Source organism: Mytilus galloprovincialis, chromosome 1 (assembly GCF_965363235.1).
Source record: "Mytilus galloprovincialis chromosome 1, xbMytGall1.hap1.1, whole genome shotgun sequence".
Lineage (NCBI taxonomy): Eukaryota > Metazoa > Mollusca > Bivalvia > Mytilida > Mytilidae > Mytilus > Mytilus galloprovincialis.
Genome location: NC_134838.1, coordinates 74,402,259 through 74,424,242, shown reverse-complemented (window position 1 = coordinate 74,424,242; position 21,984 = coordinate 74,402,259). Strand labels below are relative to the sequence as shown.

The 21,984-nt window shown below is 31.4% G+C and overlaps 1 protein-coding gene across 1 annotated transcript; it reads left to right on the top strand.

The window, feature by feature from the left end:
* The first annotated feature begins 1,052 nt into the window (after positions 1-1,052).
* On the top strand, positions 1,053-21,649 carry LOC143044708 (receptor-type tyrosine-protein phosphatase T-like). Its single transcript, XM_076216835.1, has 18 exons — positions 1,053-1,157; positions 2,363-2,430; positions 3,600-3,856; positions 4,177-4,264; positions 5,001-5,068; positions 5,889-5,925; positions 7,253-7,350; positions 7,652-7,783; positions 10,402-10,547; positions 12,503-12,638; positions 13,439-13,588; positions 14,880-14,979; positions 16,545-16,618; positions 17,412-17,537; positions 18,117-18,227; positions 18,408-18,559; positions 19,596-19,731; positions 20,355-21,649. Exons 2-18 carry the CDS (start codon positions 2,427-2,429, stop codon positions 20,427-20,429), a joined length of 1,890 nt encoding a protein of 629 aa, XP_076072950.1. The 5' UTR covers positions 1,053-1,157; positions 2,363-2,426; the 3' UTR covers positions 20,430-21,649.
* The last annotated feature ends 335 nt before the right edge of the window (positions 21,650-21,984 follow it).

Sequence of the window (21,984 nt, the reverse complement as noted above, 5' to 3'; positions counted from 1 at the left end):
TTTGATGAAAATTTCCATATAGGCTATTTTATGCCTGATTAAATCAAATATGTAATAAAAAATATACCTTTATGTGCTACTTTTTGAGTTAAATGAGGTCGAAATTTTGTATATTTGCTCAAAATTCGGATTTGTGGCCGTATTTTTCCTTTCGCAAGAAAGCCATAACTTTTTTGTTTTAAAAGATAAACACAAATTGTTTTTTGTTAAATAATTTGTAATTTCTGTATTTTATAAGTATAATAAATATTTATGCATTTTTCTATTTAGAAATAACTTATATTTATCAAATGGTCATGAATTGAGAAAAAAACGTCATTTTTCGCTGTATATTTATCAAAATTAAAAAAAATTGTACTATTTACAGTTTTATCAAATTTGGTCCAGATAATCTCCCTGCAAAATGAAACAAAATGTCGTTTTAAAAAATAGGGGTCCATGCACTCGTTTTCAAATTTTTGAATGTTTGAATGACAAAAATCAGTCGAAAAATGCATCTTTTCCCGATATGTCACAGTTTGACGTCGCGAAAAATAACATTTTACGTTTGCAACGTCATTACCTCCCCTGTAACTGTATCGTATGCCCTTAATAAACTTGTTTGAGGAAATCAAAGCTAGCACTACATGCAATAATCCTATATCTATCAGTCATCAAATTGCCAAATATGAGAGTACAAGGATAAAGGCTGTGGATTTTCTATAAAACTTCCATGTGTTTAGCATTGAATCAACACAAGGTTACATAATCCTTAAATGTGTAACTGGGGATTTTCTGATTTTTTTTATTATATTAATAACTACAAAGGTATACTTGTATGGTAGATAACAATATGAGTCAAACTATAGATAAAGGCAGATGTGGTGTGAGTGCCAATGAGACAACGATTTCAACATCTTCTAAGCCTTAAATTGCCATCGAAAGTATTATTGTCACGAAAAGTCTATATTACATCATTTTCATTTGCCATTGAAAATTTAGTCAATAGGTTTTTCTAAATGTCATGATTGTAATGAAGTGACAATTTTTTTCTTCATTATTTCAGATAGATCTGAATCGCAAATCGAAGAGCCGTCGAACACAGCTGCTATAGGTGGAGGTGTTTCTGTGGTAATATTAGTTGTGATCATATTGGTGGTGGTATTTATCGTTTACAAGTAAGTTGTAATAATAATTAAATCTTTCATGTAAGCATTTTACAGCAAATAACAATGAATATTCTTTTCGTTTGAAGTGATGAATTGCAAGTATCATATTTTGATTGATTTAATCATATACTAGTTTTCCATTCGTTTGATGAGTTTTATCATTTGATTTTGCCATTTGATTAGGGACTTCGCGTTTTGAATTGTCCTCTGAATTTAGTATTTTTGTTATTTTCCTTTATACTAGTTTGCATGTGTCTATGTTTACTGTTTTGTCGCTAAAATAAATGGACAAATACTATTTTTTCAATCCTAAAGCCCAGTCACACCTTAACGGATATAGTAAACAGACGTCGAACGGATAACTTTTTTTTTATTCGTTCATGTCTGTTAAGCTGTGGTCACACCTTACCGGATATCCCGAAAGAACGTCGGACGGATAAAAAAACGTTTTTCGTTGACAAAATTGTTATCCGTTGTGAGTCCGTTGATGTACTGACCAAATTTAACTGACGCGTAACGAATGCATAACGGACACACACAGGATATGCAACGTACAAGAAACGGGCAGGTACCGAACAGAACGGATGTCGAACGTACATCCCACGGACGAGTACCGCATAAAACGGACAACTTACAGAAGTGTACCGGATAAAACGGATGAACAAGATGTGCGGAAAAATTAAAGGCGACAATAATAATAAAAATTGCATAAATATTCAAAAAGTTTCCGTGAAATTGGTTTTGGTTTATTTTTCAAAATGCCGCCAAATCATAATGTCTGACCTAAATTAGAGCTGATTGATAGGGAAGGCATGCTTATACTATAAGATCTATTATAAATAATAAGCATTCATGATTCAAAAAATCTGACATACCAATAACATCATCCGTTTTATCCGTTGTACGTCCGGTAGAAGTCATTCACTCATGAACCATTCAATCAAAGCTTTTTAAATTTTCAAATGGTGTTACTGATGACAAAATGGAGGTCAAGTTTGATAATGACGAATTTCACTTTTACCGATCAGAAGTTATGGTTCTTTAAAGATTAAAAAAAATTAGTGACGATTCTCTTGAAAGATTATCCTATTTCAAATCCAGGGCTGTTTTAAGCCTAAATGTTGTTTTTATAATTGCTTGACTGTTCAGTGTTTGACCTCTGCGGGAAAATCCGGTTTTCTGTCTTTCTGACAGACTCTGGTTTATTTTTGTAGACGCAGATTAATATCCACAAAAGATAGAAATGTACAGCGGAAGAAATCACGCAATCAGACTTCGATGGGTAAGCTAACTTTTATGAATTATTTTTAAAACACTTAAATGTTTGTCTCCAAAATAATGAACATCTCGAAGCTTAACTGAATGTAACATGGAACAGGAATTGATACTTTTTTCAGTACGTTTAACCGATCCAAAATACATTTGGATAATAATTCATGTACTGTGTTGCTAGTAAAGAACATTCAATTTACGTGTTTAATTGTCATGATCAATGACATTTCTGTAATTTGGGGGGGGGGGGGGGGGATCACTAATGCACTAATGGCTATGTTTTACGCTCAGAAAATTCATATGAACTGATAATCAATTATTTTTGTCATTTCTGTTGATTACTAATAAAGAGAATGGAAACGAGAATACACCTTATAGCTATTTGTCCGCCATTACTGGATATCACACAGGTTCCCGTACAATTTTGACGTCAGAAAATAAAATATCTGACGCCACAATGGAAAAGTGATTGTTTATGAAATGTGATTGCCGTGTATGACGCCAAAAGTTCAAGCGGCCGAGTCAGTCGGGAATAGTGATAAGGTGTATTGTGTCAAAGTGACAACAACTCGACCAAAGTGCAGAAAACAACAAAGAGTTTACAATATTATAAACTATTTCATGAAGCTTTTTTCATCGACTATCAATAATGCAGTTTAATATTCAATATGAGACTGGGATCATCTCGTTTGAATACAAAACAAATATATAATAATCAATCATCTTTGTTGTGACTTTAAATGATAAAATTTAAATTTGCATTATGCGACTGATGTCATTCGGCATTTTACTATCGTTTTTGTTATGTACAAATGATTATATTTGTCAAACGTCGTCAACGAGAATATGTTTATCCGGGGTTACGTGAACTGCACTATTCTTCTTGGCTACGCAGTTAATCAATGGGTCTTATGGGTTAATTTAAAGATCATGTAACAGTATTTTGTCGACTGCCTTTTTGTCTTTTTGGGTTGATTATAGTGTGATCTATTCATATTTGACTTTTAGTTGTTACCTGGCATTTTTGGTTCCTTTACCTTTATTTTTTGAGGGAATTCTTTAAAACAAATAATTTGAAAATAAAATTGAACTTTCATAACACTCTATGTATATGATGTAGCAAATGAGCCTATTTAGATGCACTTATTGTCTCTAAATGAAATTTCAATATATCGTTAGGTCCACACAAAGAAAACGGTCATGGAAATGAATATGCAAATGTGAATATAGATGACAAAGTAGATGCAGAAGAGGTGGCTTTTACCTTGAAAGACAGAGATAACACCGATTTACAAATAGACGAAAATGGTGATGAAAACATGTACTCTAATGTAACAAGTGAACTCGATATATCTAAGTACCAGATACTGATTGAAAACCTGAAGAAGGCTATAATTGAGAAACAGAGAGACGATGGTTTCAAGAAAGAGTATGAGGTAAGTTATGTGCAATAATCTGTTATCTTTGTAATGGGGAAAACAAATTCTATGTTTATTTAACATGTTGAATAATTATCTAACCGTTTTAAGATGGTATCCTTTATTTTTATTTATTATCATTGGTGGGACTCTGGCCATCAGTTAATATTTGAGATATAACACTTTTAAATTAAACTGCATTTGAATAAATAGATTTATTTAAGGGTACTAGTTCTTGAGAAGCGTGATAAAAATGAAGTATCAACGCTGCTGGAATATTTATGTATTATACTTAAATGATAGATAGTACTAAGATTTAATTTTCTGCTTGTTTGTAGATGTTACCTAGAGGGCTTTTGTATGCACATGTTGAAGGTTCAAAAGAAGAAAATAAAGTTAAAAATCGTTTTCTCACAACATGGCCGTGTATGTAAAATATTTTTAAAAATATATAGGGATGATAACATTTTGCGTAATTTTGAGCAAACACCTGATTAGTCATTTGAAGACATAAGACAGGGAACATAAGACATTTAGATCTTAATCTAAGAAAAATAGAACGAATTTGACTTATAATGTTTATCATGTTTGCCAAAAAAATATTTAAATTCCATAGGGTTTTAAAATATGGTAAATAACGACACCAAGAGCATTTTAGAGCCATATGACAACTATGAAGGCTTGCAAAAACAATTTCGGAAGAGATAATTATATTTAATAGTTATGTATTTTTTGTTATAGATATAAGGAGATGTGGTATGAGCGCCAATGAGACAACTCTACATCCATGTCACAATTTGAAAAAAGGTCTTTTGTTATACCATTATTGTTAGTGTTATATAGTATAGAATCTTGTCGATTCACATACTCACCTACAATTAGACATGTTATTCCTTTAAACATAATGCAATGGGTTGTTTAGCCTAATCTTCAGATTCAAACAAATATATGTATATTTGTTAAAACGATATTTCAATTTTCAATTTCAATTTTCTGTATATTGAATGTATTTTATAGTTCAAATTAGGTACTGATAACATGCATGTGAACACAGACATTCAAAATTTAAGTTAATATAAAATATATTATATTAATTTTTTAATACTAATATCATTTTATATTTTGTTAATTATATATGTATATTCTTTTAAAACCTTTGAAGATGACCATTCAAGAGTTATTCTAAACGGAGACACAAAGCATGATTATATAAATGCTAGTTACATAGATGTAAGTTCTGAATACCTCTCTGAATAATTAGCATGCTTTAGAGTAAATATCTTTTATCGAAATGAATGTGTTTAAACGATATTGATTAAATAAAGAGCTATTCAAAAATTCTATCTCAATGTGATAAATGACAATACGTCGTTTAACGGACATTTACAGTTGTAATAATTAATTTATGCACTTCTAGTCGAATAATAACACACATAATATATTATATATATCATAACCTTATATTTTACATGTTTTAGTATAGTATCTGAATTCGAAAAACTATTTTGTATCAAACATAAAAAGATAGATTGATTAACCACACACAGATGACACCGTCACATTCTACTTTCCCTTTTGGATGTATTGAATCTTAAAAAAAAGGCAACCTGTGTAGTGTATAGAACGGTTTATTATGAACCGATTTGTTTATCGATATTTGAAAAAAAACGTTATCTTACTACATCAAATTATCTTTCTCAGAAAATTGGAAAGCAGCAGATCCATTTTCAAGTTTCAATTTAAAATTAAAAAAAAAAGAATAAACGGTATTAGTACACAATCAAACTTAGTAATCGAGAAAAATCAGAAACATCGTTGCAAACAATTACAGAAACAAAACGCAAACCCCATCAAGGCAAGAATTTGAATTAAGATGATAGCAAAAGGTTGGCAATTCCTAATCTACTGGAGGTTTCAATTGAATTGCTTATGACAAATAAATCCTTAGTTGATTAATACATGTAGTAAACAATGCTGAAAGATGGTGAAAATAGTTTTTTGAATAATGTTGGAGACCAACTTCATAACTTTTCACTTTGTATAATTACAGAACTACGAAAAGGAAAAGGCATATATAGCAGCACAAGGTTCGTAAAATATTTCCAATTGTTGTATGTCTCTTTTAGAATTATACAATTTATAGATTATTTAGATTTGAGTTCATTTATTGCATTTCTAAAAATACTTTTTAGAAAATTTCTGATTTCAATATTTGTTTTCACTGAGTAAAATATATTATAAAAAGTAAACATGTTATTGAAGTAGTAAGTTAATCATGTTCATGATAAACATTACTCTGATATCTGTCGTTTCCATGACGTGTTTGTTATTTGTTTGATATTTTTGTCTTTATTCTGCATTGTGATTTTTTATATGTTTTTTTTTTACATGCATATCATTTTTTCAATGAAGTTTTATGTCAGCATGATCGACGTCATGGCTGATGATTTCATAAGGTCGAACAATACAACTTCAGTGATATCTACTTACATGTTATAAATTACTTCTCAATTTGACGAATAAACCTCAATATAAATGTCAGTATTTACGTGTATTTGGTTCTTACCAATTAGGTTTTTTTTTTATTAAAATAAAATCAAACGAAACAAATGATATCTGTAGATAGATAGTCTGAAAATTACACCAAACAGTGTAAGAGTTAGATTTTCTACTGACACATCCCTCAGCGGGATTCGAACTCATACCTTTGATACACTACAGCACCAATCGCTTAGCCTCGTGTCCAGCGCTCTAGACCACTCGACCACATCCGTTATAAATATAATCAGAGGATAAAATATCAAAAATAAACTCACAAAAATACTGAACTTCGAAGAAAATTCACAACGGAAAGTCAATAATCAAATTGCAAAATCAAAAGATCAAACACATCAAACGAATGGAAAACAGCTGTCATATTCCTGACTTGGTACAGGCATTTTCTTAGGTAAAATATGGTGAATTAAACCTGGTTTTATAGCTAGTTAAACTCATGTGTATGCCAGTCGCATAAAATATATTGAATATGTTGAAAAAAAATTTAAACAGTATGTATATGAAAATTTTATATTTAGGATCGTTTTGTTATAATTGTTCTGAAAGAATATTTTTCCTTTCATAAACATTGTATAACTCATTTTTAGCAGATGCAGAACTTTTAGGATGGATTTAGCTGAAGAAAGTTAATAACTCATGCTTAACATATAGTATTAACAACAAACAGGCTTACCTTGCTTAGTACGAAAAGAAATTAAATTGATCAGATACATTTTTGTAGTTGATAGACAATTGCTTCAGAAATTTGTAAAATACTAATTAAAGCTATTTTTTATATTTTTGCTTTTTATACATGTTTAAGTACAACTATGTTCTATATGCATTTAAACTAGTTATTTAAAAAAAAATTATATTAAGGTCCTAAAAAGGTAACATTGAGAGATTTCTGGCATATGATATGGCATGAAAATGTTGGGAAAATAGTGATGGTAACACAACTGATAGAAAAAAGAAAGGTAAGCTAAATTTAATGCATTTTTTTTAATGCTTGTCTAGTTAAATTTTATCTTTGAAGTATTTCAAATGATTTCAAATGATTAGGAATTTGATTAGAACATTTTAAACTTAATATGTGCATAGAATGTACAATTACTAGTAATTAATTTACTGTAAAACAAGAAATGTTTAAAATATTGTCATCAATTTATATTTTAATCTATTGAAGAAAAATAGTCTAATATGAATGCAAACATCAAACCAACAAGCTTTTTTCATTGCCCGAAGTCTATATGCTAATTCATGTCTATATATCTTCAGGCAAAATGTGAAAGATACTGGCCTAAAACAGTAACAGAACCACTAGTTGTAAACAATTTCATAGTAACAATGAAAAAGGAAATAGAGCATACAGTTTATGTTTACAGGTCGCTGACAGTATTGAACAAAAACGTAGGGGTATATTGAATTTCTTTTCTGTTCTTCGATAAAACAACACATATGTTCAGTTAGAATACAATAAGATAATGATGAATCAGCTAGATTATATTAATTTTTCTTGTAATGCCTAGGTTCCCGTACGGTTCGACACGAAACTAAATTTGTAAAAAATTACTTTAAAAGAAGTATGTTCTCAACCGTGCCTTTTTTGTTTTTATACATTTGTCTTCAGGGTCTTCAAGACATTCAAATTTCAAAGTGTCTAAAATGAATCTGGCTAAAACGTTCGTCATTAGCAGTGAAACACAAAAATAAGATTTGCCTAGAAACGTTTAAGTTCTATTTAATAACGGGTTTTTTTTCTCAGAAAGTCCTGGCATTTACTATCCCAAAAAACACGTGTAAAAACAAGCTTAAATCAGGCATGTTCATAAGAAGACACCATAAACGGATACGTTATACAGTTCATGCATGAACTTCTTAGAAAGAAAGACAAGAAGTTAGCAATATCCTTTAACTCTACTTTCTGCTATATAGATGATGTTCTTTCACTAAATACGTCAAAATTTGGTGACTATGTTGAACGCATCTATCCCATTGAACTAGAGATAAAGGATACAACAGATACAGTTAAGTCGGCCTCATATCTTGACTTACATCTAGAAATTGACAATGAGGGTCGATTGAAAACAAAACTTTACGACAAAAGAGATGATTTCAGCTTTCCAATTGTGAACTTTCCATTTCTAAGTACAACATTCCAGCAGCACCTGCATACGGTGTATATATCTCCCAATTGATACGATATTCCCGTGCTTACATTTCCTATCATGATTTTCTTGATAGACGGTTGTCGCTCACAAGGAAGCTATTAAATCAAGATTTCCAAATGGTGAAGATGAAATCATCACTTCGTAAATTTTACGGACGTCATCACGAATTGGTTGACCGTTATGGAATAACCGTTTCCCAAATGATTTCGGATACGTTTCTTACGTCGTAACTACAATCCCCTTCCCTTTCATGAAAGTGACCTACCGAATTAGACTATATACCGGATTTGATATCTCATATGCACAACGACGGGTGTCACATGTGGAGCAGGATCTACTTACCCTGCCGGAGCACCTGAGATCACCCCTAGTTTTTGGTTGGGTTCGTGTTGTTTATTTTTTAGTTTTTTATGTTGTGTCATGTGTAATATTGTTTGTCTGTTTGTCCTTTTCATTTTTAGACATGGCGTTGTCAGTTTATTTTCGATTTATGAGTTTGACTGTCCCTCTGGTATCTTTCGTCCATCTTTTATATTGGTTGTGGATAAAATATTGTTGTCATCCAATGATTGTTGCTGTGTTTCCAGCGTCAAGAAAAGATCTGATAGATTATCAAATAAATTTTTGATAAGACATTGATTGGGTCCTTAATAAAAAAAAATGTATACCTACACATATAAAAAAGAAGATGTGGTATGATTGCCAATGAAACAACTGTCCTTAAGAGACCAAAATGACACAGACATTAACAACTGTAGGTGACCGCACGGCCTTCAACAATTAGCAAAGTCCATACCGCATAGTCAGCTATAAAAGGCCCCGATATGACAATGTAAAACAATTTAAACGAGAAAACTAACGGTCTTATTTATATGAAAGAATGAACGAAAAACAAATATGTCACACATAACAAACGACAACCACTGAATTACAGGCTCCTGACTTGGGACAGGCACATTCATAAATAATGTGGCGGTGTTAAACATGTTAGCGGGATCCCAACCCTTCCCCTAACCTGGGACAGTGGTATAACAGTACATCATAAGAACGAACTATAAAAATCAGTTGAAATAGGCTTAACTCATCAGATGGACAAAAATACAAGTAGACGTGGCCGGGTACTTATACATCCCGCCAACAAAAAGACAGTAGGAACAGATCTGAGAGTACCCGCAGTTATCTGACAGCTAGTTCAAAGCCACTAATAACTAATAAAAAAAATCATGCATCTAAGACTAAACTATCAATCCGTACACATTCAACATCCAATATTTGATTTAATGTAAAGACGTCATTAACAGTCAGAGAAAAACATGACCTTGTGCAATGCCAAGTTACAGGTATCGACAGATTGTAGATCCATGAATGTGTATATGTATATAACATACTAGTAATATTTAGTTTGTTTTTAATTTACTGATGACAAAATCAATATTTATACCAATAAAAACAATATTCAATGATCTTATTACAGTGTTGAATTGGTAATGTTTAAGAATAACATGCATGTTTAAATCAATTGAATTTATAGAGATAACATTAATAGATTGTAAGCAATTTTAACAGGCAAACAATAAGCCAATTCACATGTTGTAATCAACTTGCTTATTTCTTTTTGTTTTCAGATGTTTCTAAGCAGGTGACTTTCACGAAGGGCTTTTATCATTTTTATAATCGGTCTGTTTTAGCTTTTTATTTATAATGTTCACCAATGCTGATGAGAAATGAATTCTCAAATTGATTTTATACCTTGCAAATTGAATTACGGTCAGGTAAACTTAGATATACTGTATTTCATTCAGAGAAACTATGCCGTGTGTTGGTATTAAAACATTAATACCAGTTGTCTTTTTTTAGACTGCACAAGAAAGAACAATTCATCATTTTCATTTTACTCAATGGCCGGACCATGGTGTCCCCGACAGCATAAAATTGGTCAAATTTTACAGGAAAGTCAGGAGTCAAACATGCAATCAACATGGACCAATGCTGGTCCATTGCAGGTATTTATGGAAACAATACATCTTGACCTTTGGTTCTAAATTCGACATCAAGTATCACGTGATATGTACAATACATATGACAAATATTGTGTTCTTGTTATGGAAGTTGTGCCAAAACATCAGCTTAATGTTAAACCGTATTTTGTACAGTTGTTAACACTATAGTTTTGTGATTGTACTGTTTATGTTACAAGGTAACTTCCATGTAAAATATGTGTATATAAAAGTATAAAAGTCGTATCTATCTAAAGTTATGATGACCTATATTTAGACATTTGAATCATTTAAGGGTTTTCCTAAAACAGTGAGGACAACTGCAATGGTTACGTTGGTAATACAACTAGGAATGTCAACGCGTACTAGAGTTCTCGAGTATCGCTCGGTAGTACCGAGTATCGATTACCAAAATGATACTCGACTAATCGGTCTCCTGTTAGAATGTTGCTTTCTTACGCATGATTTTAGAGCGCCTCCCGAGAAATCTATAAAAAATAACAAAAACTAACATACGATTCGAATGTTTACAATGTTTAAAATTCCTCCAAACAAGATAAATGAACAAAAGGCCAACACATGACCTTTAGCTAATTTTAAGTCATTGCCCCACCTCTGTACCGTCTGAGCGTATATTTTTATCAGAAGGATTTTTAGTTTTAACATATTTATTTATAGTGGATTGGGAAACAAGTTTTGCAACTTATATTAATCCCTTTCCACTTTGCGGGTGCGACTGCCTTGTAGCGGCATTAGCCTGCTCTTTTTCGAAGTCTTCAAGGGTGTCTATAATGTACAAGAGATATGGCTCTCTCTTACACGGGTCAGCCATTTATCGTCCCTTTCCGATGGACTATCATCGTTTCCTGAAGACCATACTCGCAAATGGTGTCAAGGGAGAGCCGAAAATTCAGTCCCTGAAATGTTCATCCCGGAACGGGAATCGAACCAGGAACCTTTGTGTTAGTAGACCGATGCACTAACCACTACACCATGGCCCCTTAACAGGTTTTTAGCTACCCAGTAAAGTTGAGAAATCGCCTAGTCCCTGAAAAAGTTGGCAAAATAATATTTTTCAATAAGAACAAATTCGTTTCACCATATGTCGACCCTCAAAACATGATTAAAGGTATTAGTAAGTCATAATCATCACCTCTTTGTTAGTCATTACATGTGTTTTTACAGTGTCCAAATACTGCTGTTTAAGTAGTCATTTTTCCATAAATATTAGTTAATTAATTACTTGATAAGATAATTGCTAGTTTACATAATAAGCACATGAAGTAAATGAGCTATTAACTATGGTATACAATTCCTTAGACTATTATTTAGTCCTAGGTAAAATATTGAATGTCTGACGCTCTTAAAACAATGACACAAATTACAAAAAATGGGCATAGTTTGTGTTCTCAATTTGGAATTGTTTCACCGAGCGAGTTCTCGATTATCGCTCGGTAAATCCAACTAGTAATCGATGAGTAAATCCTCACCGAGTTGACATCCCTAAATAATACAGAATCATTTACCTTTAAATTGATTGTCAATGGCCATCGATAACATTGTTTTTGTTTAGTCCTTTAAGTGTGTATTTAAATAGAATTCAAGAGTTAAGTTCATGCATGTGCATGAGAAGAAAAAAAAAGAATGTTTAAGTATTATTTGTTTTATTATAATATTCAACATTATAATCAACACAAAAGGTTAAGTCATCTGCTACTTATTCGTTTTATTTTATGTATGCGTTTAGAACCTTTGACGACCCCACAGATTTAATGTCTATACAAAGTACGATGGGACAATTCGGCGTTATAGGAGAACATTCACCTTACATGTATCTTACCAAGTTAAAAAAAAAATAACAGTAAATCTAAGCGCGTAAAGAAATTGTCTCGTCTACACTGTTATGAAAACGATTCTATTTATGCATTGTATTAATCCAAACACTGTTTTCATTTTTTAAGCGCTGGAATTGGACGGACAGGGACATTTATAGCTATAGATGCATTATATGAAAATGGGAAGAAAGTTGGTCATGTAAATATAATGGAATGTATACAGATGGCAAGGAAAGACAGAATAAACATGGTTCAAACACATGTAGGTAACATTGTTGTTGAAAGATCACTGCCATAGTTTGGATAATACCAAAAGGCCTTTATTATAAATCAGTTACTGCTGAATTGGTCTTATTCGCTTGCATTATTTACTTTCCGTAGAACTTTAACCTGAATTGAAGATTGTATAAATGACATTTATTTGTGTAAAGCTTTCAAAACGGCAAAGCTTTATAATAGATTAAAACGAAACAGCCATGTCGTTTATTAACTCCAAATCATTATTTTTGCATCATAAAAATGCTTCAGACAGCGTTGCACGAATTCCAATAACAACTTGGAGTTCTCTCGGGTGCTCCAGATGGTAAAGTAGATCCTGTTCCACATGTAGCTCCCGTCGTGTTTCAAGTACAAACTCGGTGATAAGTTTGATTTGGAAGGTAACATTCGATGAAACGATCACGGGACTGTACATGTTAGTACTACAATTGGAAAATATACGTCGTCAACTGTTAAAGAGATATTCTATAATTATCAAAGTTCTAATTCTTCATAGCGTCCGTAATATTTTCGAAAAAAAGCTTCCTTTTTACAACAACGTTAACCCTATATCAAGAATCTTATGATAGAAAATACAATCTCTGTAACTTGAAGCGATATCAACATATGCAAGCGCTGATGTAATGTAATGAATGTTGCTAAAAAGAAATGGAATATTCACAAGTGAGAAGCTTAAATCATCTATAGTGTGGTAAAGATTTGTTCTCAATCGATCCTCATTGTTAATTTCTAGATGTCAAACGTAGAATATATTGTTATTTTTTTTTTTAATTTCAATTACAGGAACAATATGAAACTGTCTTTGAAGCCTTATTAGAACTTTTTACTGTACCAGATACGGCTGTTCCAAGGAATGGTTTCTGTCAATACATATCAGATCTAGAACAAACAACCTTACCAAGAAATCAAGATCTGTATAAAACTCAATTCCAGGTGAATATTTTTACGGATTTTCTCTTGGATTAAACACATGTTGTATTTCATGGACAGTAACTGTTTAGAGCTTTAAATATCAGCTGTATTTGTACGAGGCTAGAAAACAAGGTGTACGCGAGCTTTTAGCGAGCTACTACACCTGTTTCGAGCCGAGTACAAATACAGCTGATATTTAAAGACACTAAACAGTTATTGTCTTTTTCCTGCAATTAATTCTGTATATTGTTTGTATTTTGAAGGACACAAAAACTAACATATTTAGCATTTATTTTCGATTTGTAATCCCTTGAGGACCGCGTAGTAATATCAAAATCACATATTACGTGAAGACGGGTTCGCAAAAAAAGAATCTCGAATGGTCAACAATAATACATCGCTCAAGGCGAATAATTATCTATTTTAACATAACAACTAATTTCAACAGTAAAAACAAATAACAAAACATTGTCAAATTTGAAACAGAAGTGTACAAGTTGTCCTACGTTTCAGGCTTGACATTCACTAAACATGCATGCTGAAATTGACATGGTTGATTTTGTAACACAATCATACACATTCAAGTTTTGAAATCGACAATTGTCATCGTCATTGGAATGCAACTGGAATACACATTTTGAGGTCACACAGGTTCAAACAATATTCAGTCCGGCAGTGGGCGGAGCTTTAAAGCGATATCTGTATAGTATACAGATACAGCATATCGATATCTGTAGGGCTGTATCTGTATAGTAGGACACCCCATTGCAGGGTAAATATCATTAATGACACAAAATTCCTACTTTCAATTAGAGAATATAAAAGGAAAACAAACAGTGTCTTCGACATTCATTCGGTAACACTCAACTATTTAAGAAAATATAGACAACTTTTTTGTGGTTGTCGTTTGTTGGTGTGGTTCATAAGTGTTTCTCATTTTATATATTGGATTGGACCGTTGGTGTTTCTGCTTGAGTTATTTAACACTAGTCATCTTGTGGCCCTTCATACCTAGAGTTTCGCTGTGAGCTAAGGCTTCGCGTTAAAGTCCGTCATTCGCCCTATAATTGTTTACTTTTTAAACAGTGTGACTTTGATGGAGAGTTGTCTCAATGGCAATCATACCACAACTTCTTATTTTATATACAAAGGACTTTTTAAATTGCAATCATAAGACCACTTAACCTAATTTCGATTTTATTTAGGGCTGAACATGAGTACATTTCTACATTTGCACCACAACTATTTTCACCTGATACATGTACAATAGCATGAATAATTCCTTGTCTTTTCGACGTTTCGTTTAATATAGAGATTGGAAGCTCTAAAGCCTATGTACCCTCCTTCAGTTTTTACTGCCGCAACATTGAAGGAAAACATATCCAAAAATTCAGCACATAACATATTTCCACGTAAGTAATTAATTTGTCTGATTATCAAATTTTCATGCGGACAATAAGCAATGACTTATTTTTATTTTACTTGTTGTATGAGTAATTTTGGCAGTAAAAAGTTGCTCCAAACTTTTTATAAAGCAAAAATACATACGGTCAATCGCAAAATTGAAGTATCGCTTGAAACAGATACATAAATTATAACATTGAATTTGAAAACAGGAATTGACAAAACATGTATCTACTTTATCTGACATATAATAGAAAGCATGTTTACTTTTCAAGTTTTTTATATATTATCATATATCACCCCTAATTTTTGGTTTGGTTCGTGTTGTTTATTCTTTAGTTTTATATGATGTGTCATGTGTACTATTGTTTGTCTGTTTGTCTTTTTCATTTTTAGCCATGGCGTTGTCAGTTTATTTTCGATTTATGAGTTTGACTGTCCCTTTTGGTATCTTTCGTCCCTCTTTTATATTGTTTTGTGACAATGATTAACAAAAGGAATGCTATATTTCCGTTTTCGCCAAAACAAGCATGATCAGTAATAGATGTTTAACTTTCTTTATTTACAATTCCTCTTGTTATTTAAGGTGATCTTTTATAGTTCCTCTTGATCCCTTTAAAAGTATGGTGTGCATACATTTAAAGCCTTATACCACAGGCACTTGTCTCAGAATGGTTTCTTCTGTATACCTTGATATATTAAGGTATATAGGAAAAATTCTGATACAAGTGCCTGTGCCTTATACATTTGAATTTGGAAGGCGAATACGATAAACCTATCAACCAAAACAGTAAAACCAAACAATACCAAACTTCGAGAAAATTTCAATTCGATAAGTCCCTTATAAAATTGCAAAATCAAAAGTTCAAACACATTAAACGAATGGATAACAACTGTAATATACATGACTTAGTAAAGGCATTTTATTATGTAATAAATGGTTAATTGAAACTAGATTTACAGCTAGCTAAATTTCTCACTTGTATAACAAACCCATCAAATTCCATGACTTTCATGTGTTTTACCTATTATATAAATGAAAACAAGAATACAAGAAAAAATAGATTGGATTTTATAAAACCGGATCGTATGGCTGATTTGTAACAAGAGTGTGTATACTAAATTATTTTGCGATCAAAAACATCTAATGAAGAATAGCTTCAGCTCACTTAAAACAAAACTGGTTAAAATGTTTATAAAAGGAATACTTTGATAATAACAAAAACATATAATATTTTTTGTAGCCAAAATGACAGAGAGATGACTAATAAAGGCAACAGTAGTATACCGCTGTTCAAAACTCATAAATCCAGGGACAAAAAACAAAATCGGGGTAACAAACTAAAACCGAGGGAAACGCATTAAATATAACATGATACCTGAATGCTTTTAACAATGAGCAAAACCCATATAGAAGGCTATTAAATGACACATTAAAAAAATCATTAAAGGCTCATACACACACTTAAATTAAAGCAAAATGTGCACACTTCGATTTTGAAAAAATAATGACATTGCTTTTGGAAAAGCTGGGATCTAACGATTGTAAAGTATTTATCTTGTTTTGTTTTAGATGACAGGTATAGACCGTATCTTATGTCGTATGGTAAAACACGTAGTGACTACATCAACGCTGTGATTTTCCAAGTAAGTTATACTTCTGATACACTTCGTTGTTTTATGTTTCAATAAAATTAGAGTGAAACCTGTAGATTCATTACTATATAGATTTATAAGTAACTTAAATATTTTTCAATATTTTAATCGCATTTAGAACCAAGTAGTGAATAAACAATTATTCATATGCTATACATATATTATATACATATTATGTTTACAAATAAACCCGAACCATTAGTACTGAACCGTCCGTGTTTGCAGAATACTCTTCCAGCCGATGGTATACCTGTACACTTATGCATTGTTGATAACACTTATGAAATGATAACCTTTCCACAATATATTATTTTGATCTTATATTATTGTTATCTTACCTATATGTACATTCTTTTTGATTGGCGTTCTTAAAACCTTTATTATTTCTTGTTTACCTTTTTACCATTGAATGTCATAGTGCTGGTGTCCTATAACATGAAACTATTGTATCTTATCTTGTAATTATCGATAATTATTCTAAAAGTCGAAATAATTGCTAAAATACCAGAGACGATCAACTTTCGAAGCTGTGAGCTGTTTGTAGTTCATTTTTGTTTTCTTTACAGTTTTTACGACTACAATTATAAGTACCGTACAATGATTGATACTGACATGCATATTTTACTTATATTTGAAACAGAGTCGGTTTTTATTCTTTTGTCTTTGTATCATTCACCCAAATCATACTATGACACTATCGGAACTGATGTATCTTAAAAGGGAAATATCATTTGCCCTATTTCATAACATAACCATGCAATACATTTTTTTTTAATTTTCACAGGGATATGCAGAGAATAGTAAATTTTTGGTAACACAATGTCCTTTAGAGACAACAGTTGTTGATTTCTGGACAATGGTTTATGACCATGATTCTAACATTGTTGTATTGTTGGACCAGTTGAACAAGGTAATAGGTTTCCTAGATAATTTGTGATTGTATTTGATGTGAAATGTTAAAATCACCTGATTTGAAACCAATTCAAGAGAACGGACGAGACTTTAAAAACAAACCTTTCGTTTCGCTGCATTAATCCAATTTCGACACGCAGTAATCAAAGGTGATCTAAACAAATAACCAGAGATATTACATTTATTCACTTAAGATTGAGAAAGAAAAAAGTAAAATCACAAAAATACTGAACTCCGAGGAAATTTCGAAAAGGAAAGTCCTAATCAAATTGCAAAATATAAAAACCTCAAACACATCAAACCAGTGGATACGCTGTATTTATTTCTGACTTGATATACATGTAGGTATTATCTTATGTAGAAATATGTGGATTACACCTGGTTTCAATCTAGCTAAACCGTGCATTACTGTTCAAAATATTTAAAGACATATCAGATAAGTAATTTAATATTTGAATATTAAAAAAACTAAAATTAATTTGACAATTCACATTGTCAGTAGTTTTTTTTTTAATTTAATTTGTATAACTTCATATAATAATAAATGACTGTGTAAATATAAAATTGTATTTGCCAGAATGCTTCGTTATGGGATGAAAAACTGGAAGTTTTGGAGTTTGAACAATTTTCTATTTTGCAAGAAGATGCATCTAATACAGAGGAGATTCAGCTGACTTTACATCATAAGGTGAATATGAAGGTTTCACAAATTCTCTACGTCATATAAATTTCTTTATACTTACAGTTGATGTCAACGTGTACATACTTTTTTTATTTTTAGAATAGTACTTTTTTTCAACTAACAGTAAACTCTTAAGCTTGAACAGCAAATGTGTGATATAACACTTTATCTCTCTTTCATTCTCAGAAAAAGGACCAGAGGAGCATAACTGTTTTTTCGGCAAGTAAATTGAACGTGACAAGTGTTATAAACCTTCCATCAAGCATTCTGCTAGGTCTTCTAAAAAAAGTAAAAGACTGCTGGAAAAAAGACAAAGGTTACATTACTGTTGTTAGCAGGTACGTTAAATGATTTACTTTAATAAATTGTGACATCCATGGAGAGTTGTCTCGATGGCACTCATACAACATCTTCCTATTGTGAACAATAAAATAAATGAAATAAATGTTTAAATGAACTTGTAGAAACACAAAAAAAGTGCGTATATTCTCAAGTGCTTAAAATGTATAGTTGCTTGTTGTTCGGTATGAGTCAAGGCTCCGTGTTGAAGGCCGTACATTGACCTATAACGGTTTACTTTTATAAATTATTATTTGGATGGAGAGTTGTCTCAATGGCACTCACACCACATCTTCCTATATCCAGATAGTCTAGTATATGCAATGTTGTACAGTAAATGTTAAACACCTAACTTTTAATAATAAATACAAAGAAACAAACACAATGTTTGGATACGGAATGCAGCAGTGACGAATTATTGTTAACCACAAAAATAATAATATATATAAGAATTTAGGGTCATGTAACTAACATAAACTATATAATAACAAAATACAAAACACTGGCATCGCATAACAGCAACAATATAATCTACAAACAATGACGTAACGCTCGCAATATTGCCACATTTTATCATTCCAGTTTCTCTCTCTCTGGAATTAAAAACGTCTTATACTTGCCTACCTTTAGTGCTCCATCTGAGGGTCCCTTGACCTCGTGGAAAATATGTCACATTCCTAAATTTAAATCAAACTTTGTAGATAACACTTTATGTTCGAACAATTGATGGATTCAAAAGAAGACCAGAAATATATTTGTTATCTACGTCCATATCCGGTGATATGAATATTTAAACAACCTTCAGTACTTTTAACACCTTTCAGTACTTTTCACACCTTTAAGTAACATGCATACCATGTGACTGCGCCTCATGGTGTACCAGGATACATTTACTTCAGGATGTTAAAATACCGATACATACGGATATGAACGCAGATAACTCGTATTGATTCTAGTTATTTTTAATTAAACAATGTGTATGCTACTACTACTGCTGGTTATAGGAAAACGTGAACCGTTATTATTATTTTACAGCGACGGTTGTACTAAAAGTGAAATATTTGTTGCACTGTATCTTGCTTTAGAAAAAATGGAGATAGACGATGAAGTTGATGTTTTTCAATTGGTTAGAGCAATGCAAATAAGACGTCCTGAATTTTTTATGAAACTAGTAAGTTTTTTGTGTAAATTTTATATATTATTAAAACGTTTCAGATATAAAAATGTTTACGTCTGACAACATGTTGTTATACTGTCCCACCGTACAAAAACAAATTGATAAACAAATCAGATTTATCCTGAATATACAGAGCGTACAATTTAATCAAGGTGAAACATGTGTTTTTTTTAAATAAACGCTTTGTTGTCCTAACATGAACATATCTACATGCACAACTATACATACAACTAATTATTGAATGGCATAAACATTACAAATGGAGACACACTTCAGAAAATTCCATTCGTATATTCAGAATGAAATGAACAGTCACTTAAAGAGACCACTGGTTTAAAGACACGGGAACCATGACAATTACACTTTAGCTCTGTTCAATCATTCAAAGTTTCATGAAAAATGGAAATTAAATTGCAATTTTTTTTTCTTAACACATCAACATCCAAAGACGGTCTGTCATAATCCTCACTTAGAGCATATACATTCGCTTCAACCATGGCTGATAAGCCGTTTATTTGTTCCGAAACTCCAACTTAAAAAAGTGAGAAAATATTCTTAATGGTCTAAATAGAACGGTTTGTTTACTACATGGCTGATATTTTCTTTCTTTCTTTAAGGATCAGTATGAATATATCTACAAGTGTATCAAGGAACATTTAGAAGAAATAGACTCGTTATATGCCAATCTTTAGTAATGTGAAACTCTTATATGTATACACATAAGAATGTCTCTTGTAAAAATGCATATGAAGATAAAGTTATTACAGTTTAAAATCTGTAAATCCAAAGAGAACAAAATTATACGTTGTTTTATTTTTTTATTTTTTTATATTACTAACTGTCACATTTATTTAACAGAATTTTATATAAACATCACCCAAACATGCATTCATTCAAAGCCTTCATGAATCACACATGCATTTGTTTTTGTTGTCATACACTATTCATTTGTTCAATTAGCTGTTGAACCGTAGCTCTTAGGTCCTTATGATATTTTTTTTACAATTTACGGACCAAAGAACCACAGATTTCCGATTTCAAACGCTCGGAATTGCAACCCAGTTTCAGGAGTCTCCTCCATGAATTATAACCCTTCTTTCGTCTAAAAATAGATACAGACATCTAATTTTATCTTGAAATCTGTGATCAAGAATTTGTAATTTGGTTACTAAACATTTCCATGTTTAATGCATACATTAAACTTTACACCTACACATAGGAGAAACTAAACAGACAAAAAAAATTAAATGCGTAACCTTAAATGATGGACCGACATCGAGATCCGTGTACTGTGGCCGCCCTATAATACTGGTGTTCACCTAAAACAGTATTTGTTACTATCACAGAATGGAAAAAATTATTGCATGCATGTATATCATAAAAAAATTGATTTTTCCTTTTTTCTTATTTGATGCATTATATGAACAGATTTAGTCATTTTTGTCATCTTTGGAAGATCAAACCAATCTAACCATATGTAAATAATTTGTGTTTATGCTCCGCGACCGACATTGAACATTCTTAATCCCATTATGGTTATATCTAATTATTAGAGGTTATCATCTTATATTGAACAAAAAAACATATAAAGACTGAAAGGAACATGTTTGTTGAATTTGGTTGAAATGAACATCCCTGATGTATCCTAGTGTCAAACAAACCTACATTTGTACATCACAAGTTATAAATCATATTTAATTGGACTTATTGTTGTTGAAGCTTACACAGTTAATATAAGTATAAAGAGATAAAAACATGCCTTTTTCATATTTGTCGTACTATTAAACCTCAATGGATGTTTGCTGTCTTGTATAATTCTCTAGTAGATATCGGTATAGTGAAAAGACAGATATAAATAAAGGATGTCTTAATTCTTAAAGAATATCTAGTTTTTAATTTCTATATTTTGCTTGAAGTTTCTGTATGGTAAATATATGCTTGTATACATTTTCCACTATATTTTTGTGTATAAATTGACATACTCAATTACAGTTTTTTTTCATGCTGTATTTTTTGTAACTGATTTTAATAATAATCATTGATAATGTGTGTCTGTTTATTAATTTCTTGAAGTTCCCTCTTTACAGAGAACATGCACTATCTAATCACTATTCATGTACATAATAATATTAAGAAAAACTGCCAGCAAATTTATTTTCAGTTTTATTTTATATTATATTTTCCATTATTATTAGTTAAAATCAATGTTAAAAGCCGTTGTAAATGATATGAAAGTTAACCTGGAGT

Bases quoted from the DNA above. Each gene is read 5' to 3' on its own strand.
- LOC143044708 (XM_076216835.1), top strand. The intron at 7,784-10,401 runs GTAGGGGTATAT...GTCTTTTTTTAG, and splicing joins TGACAGTATTGAACAAAAAC to ACTGCACAAGAAAGAACAAT. The intron at 18,228-18,407 runs GTGAATATGAAG...TTTCATTCTCAG, and splicing joins AGCTGACTTTACATCATAAG to AAAAAGGACCAGAGGAGCAT.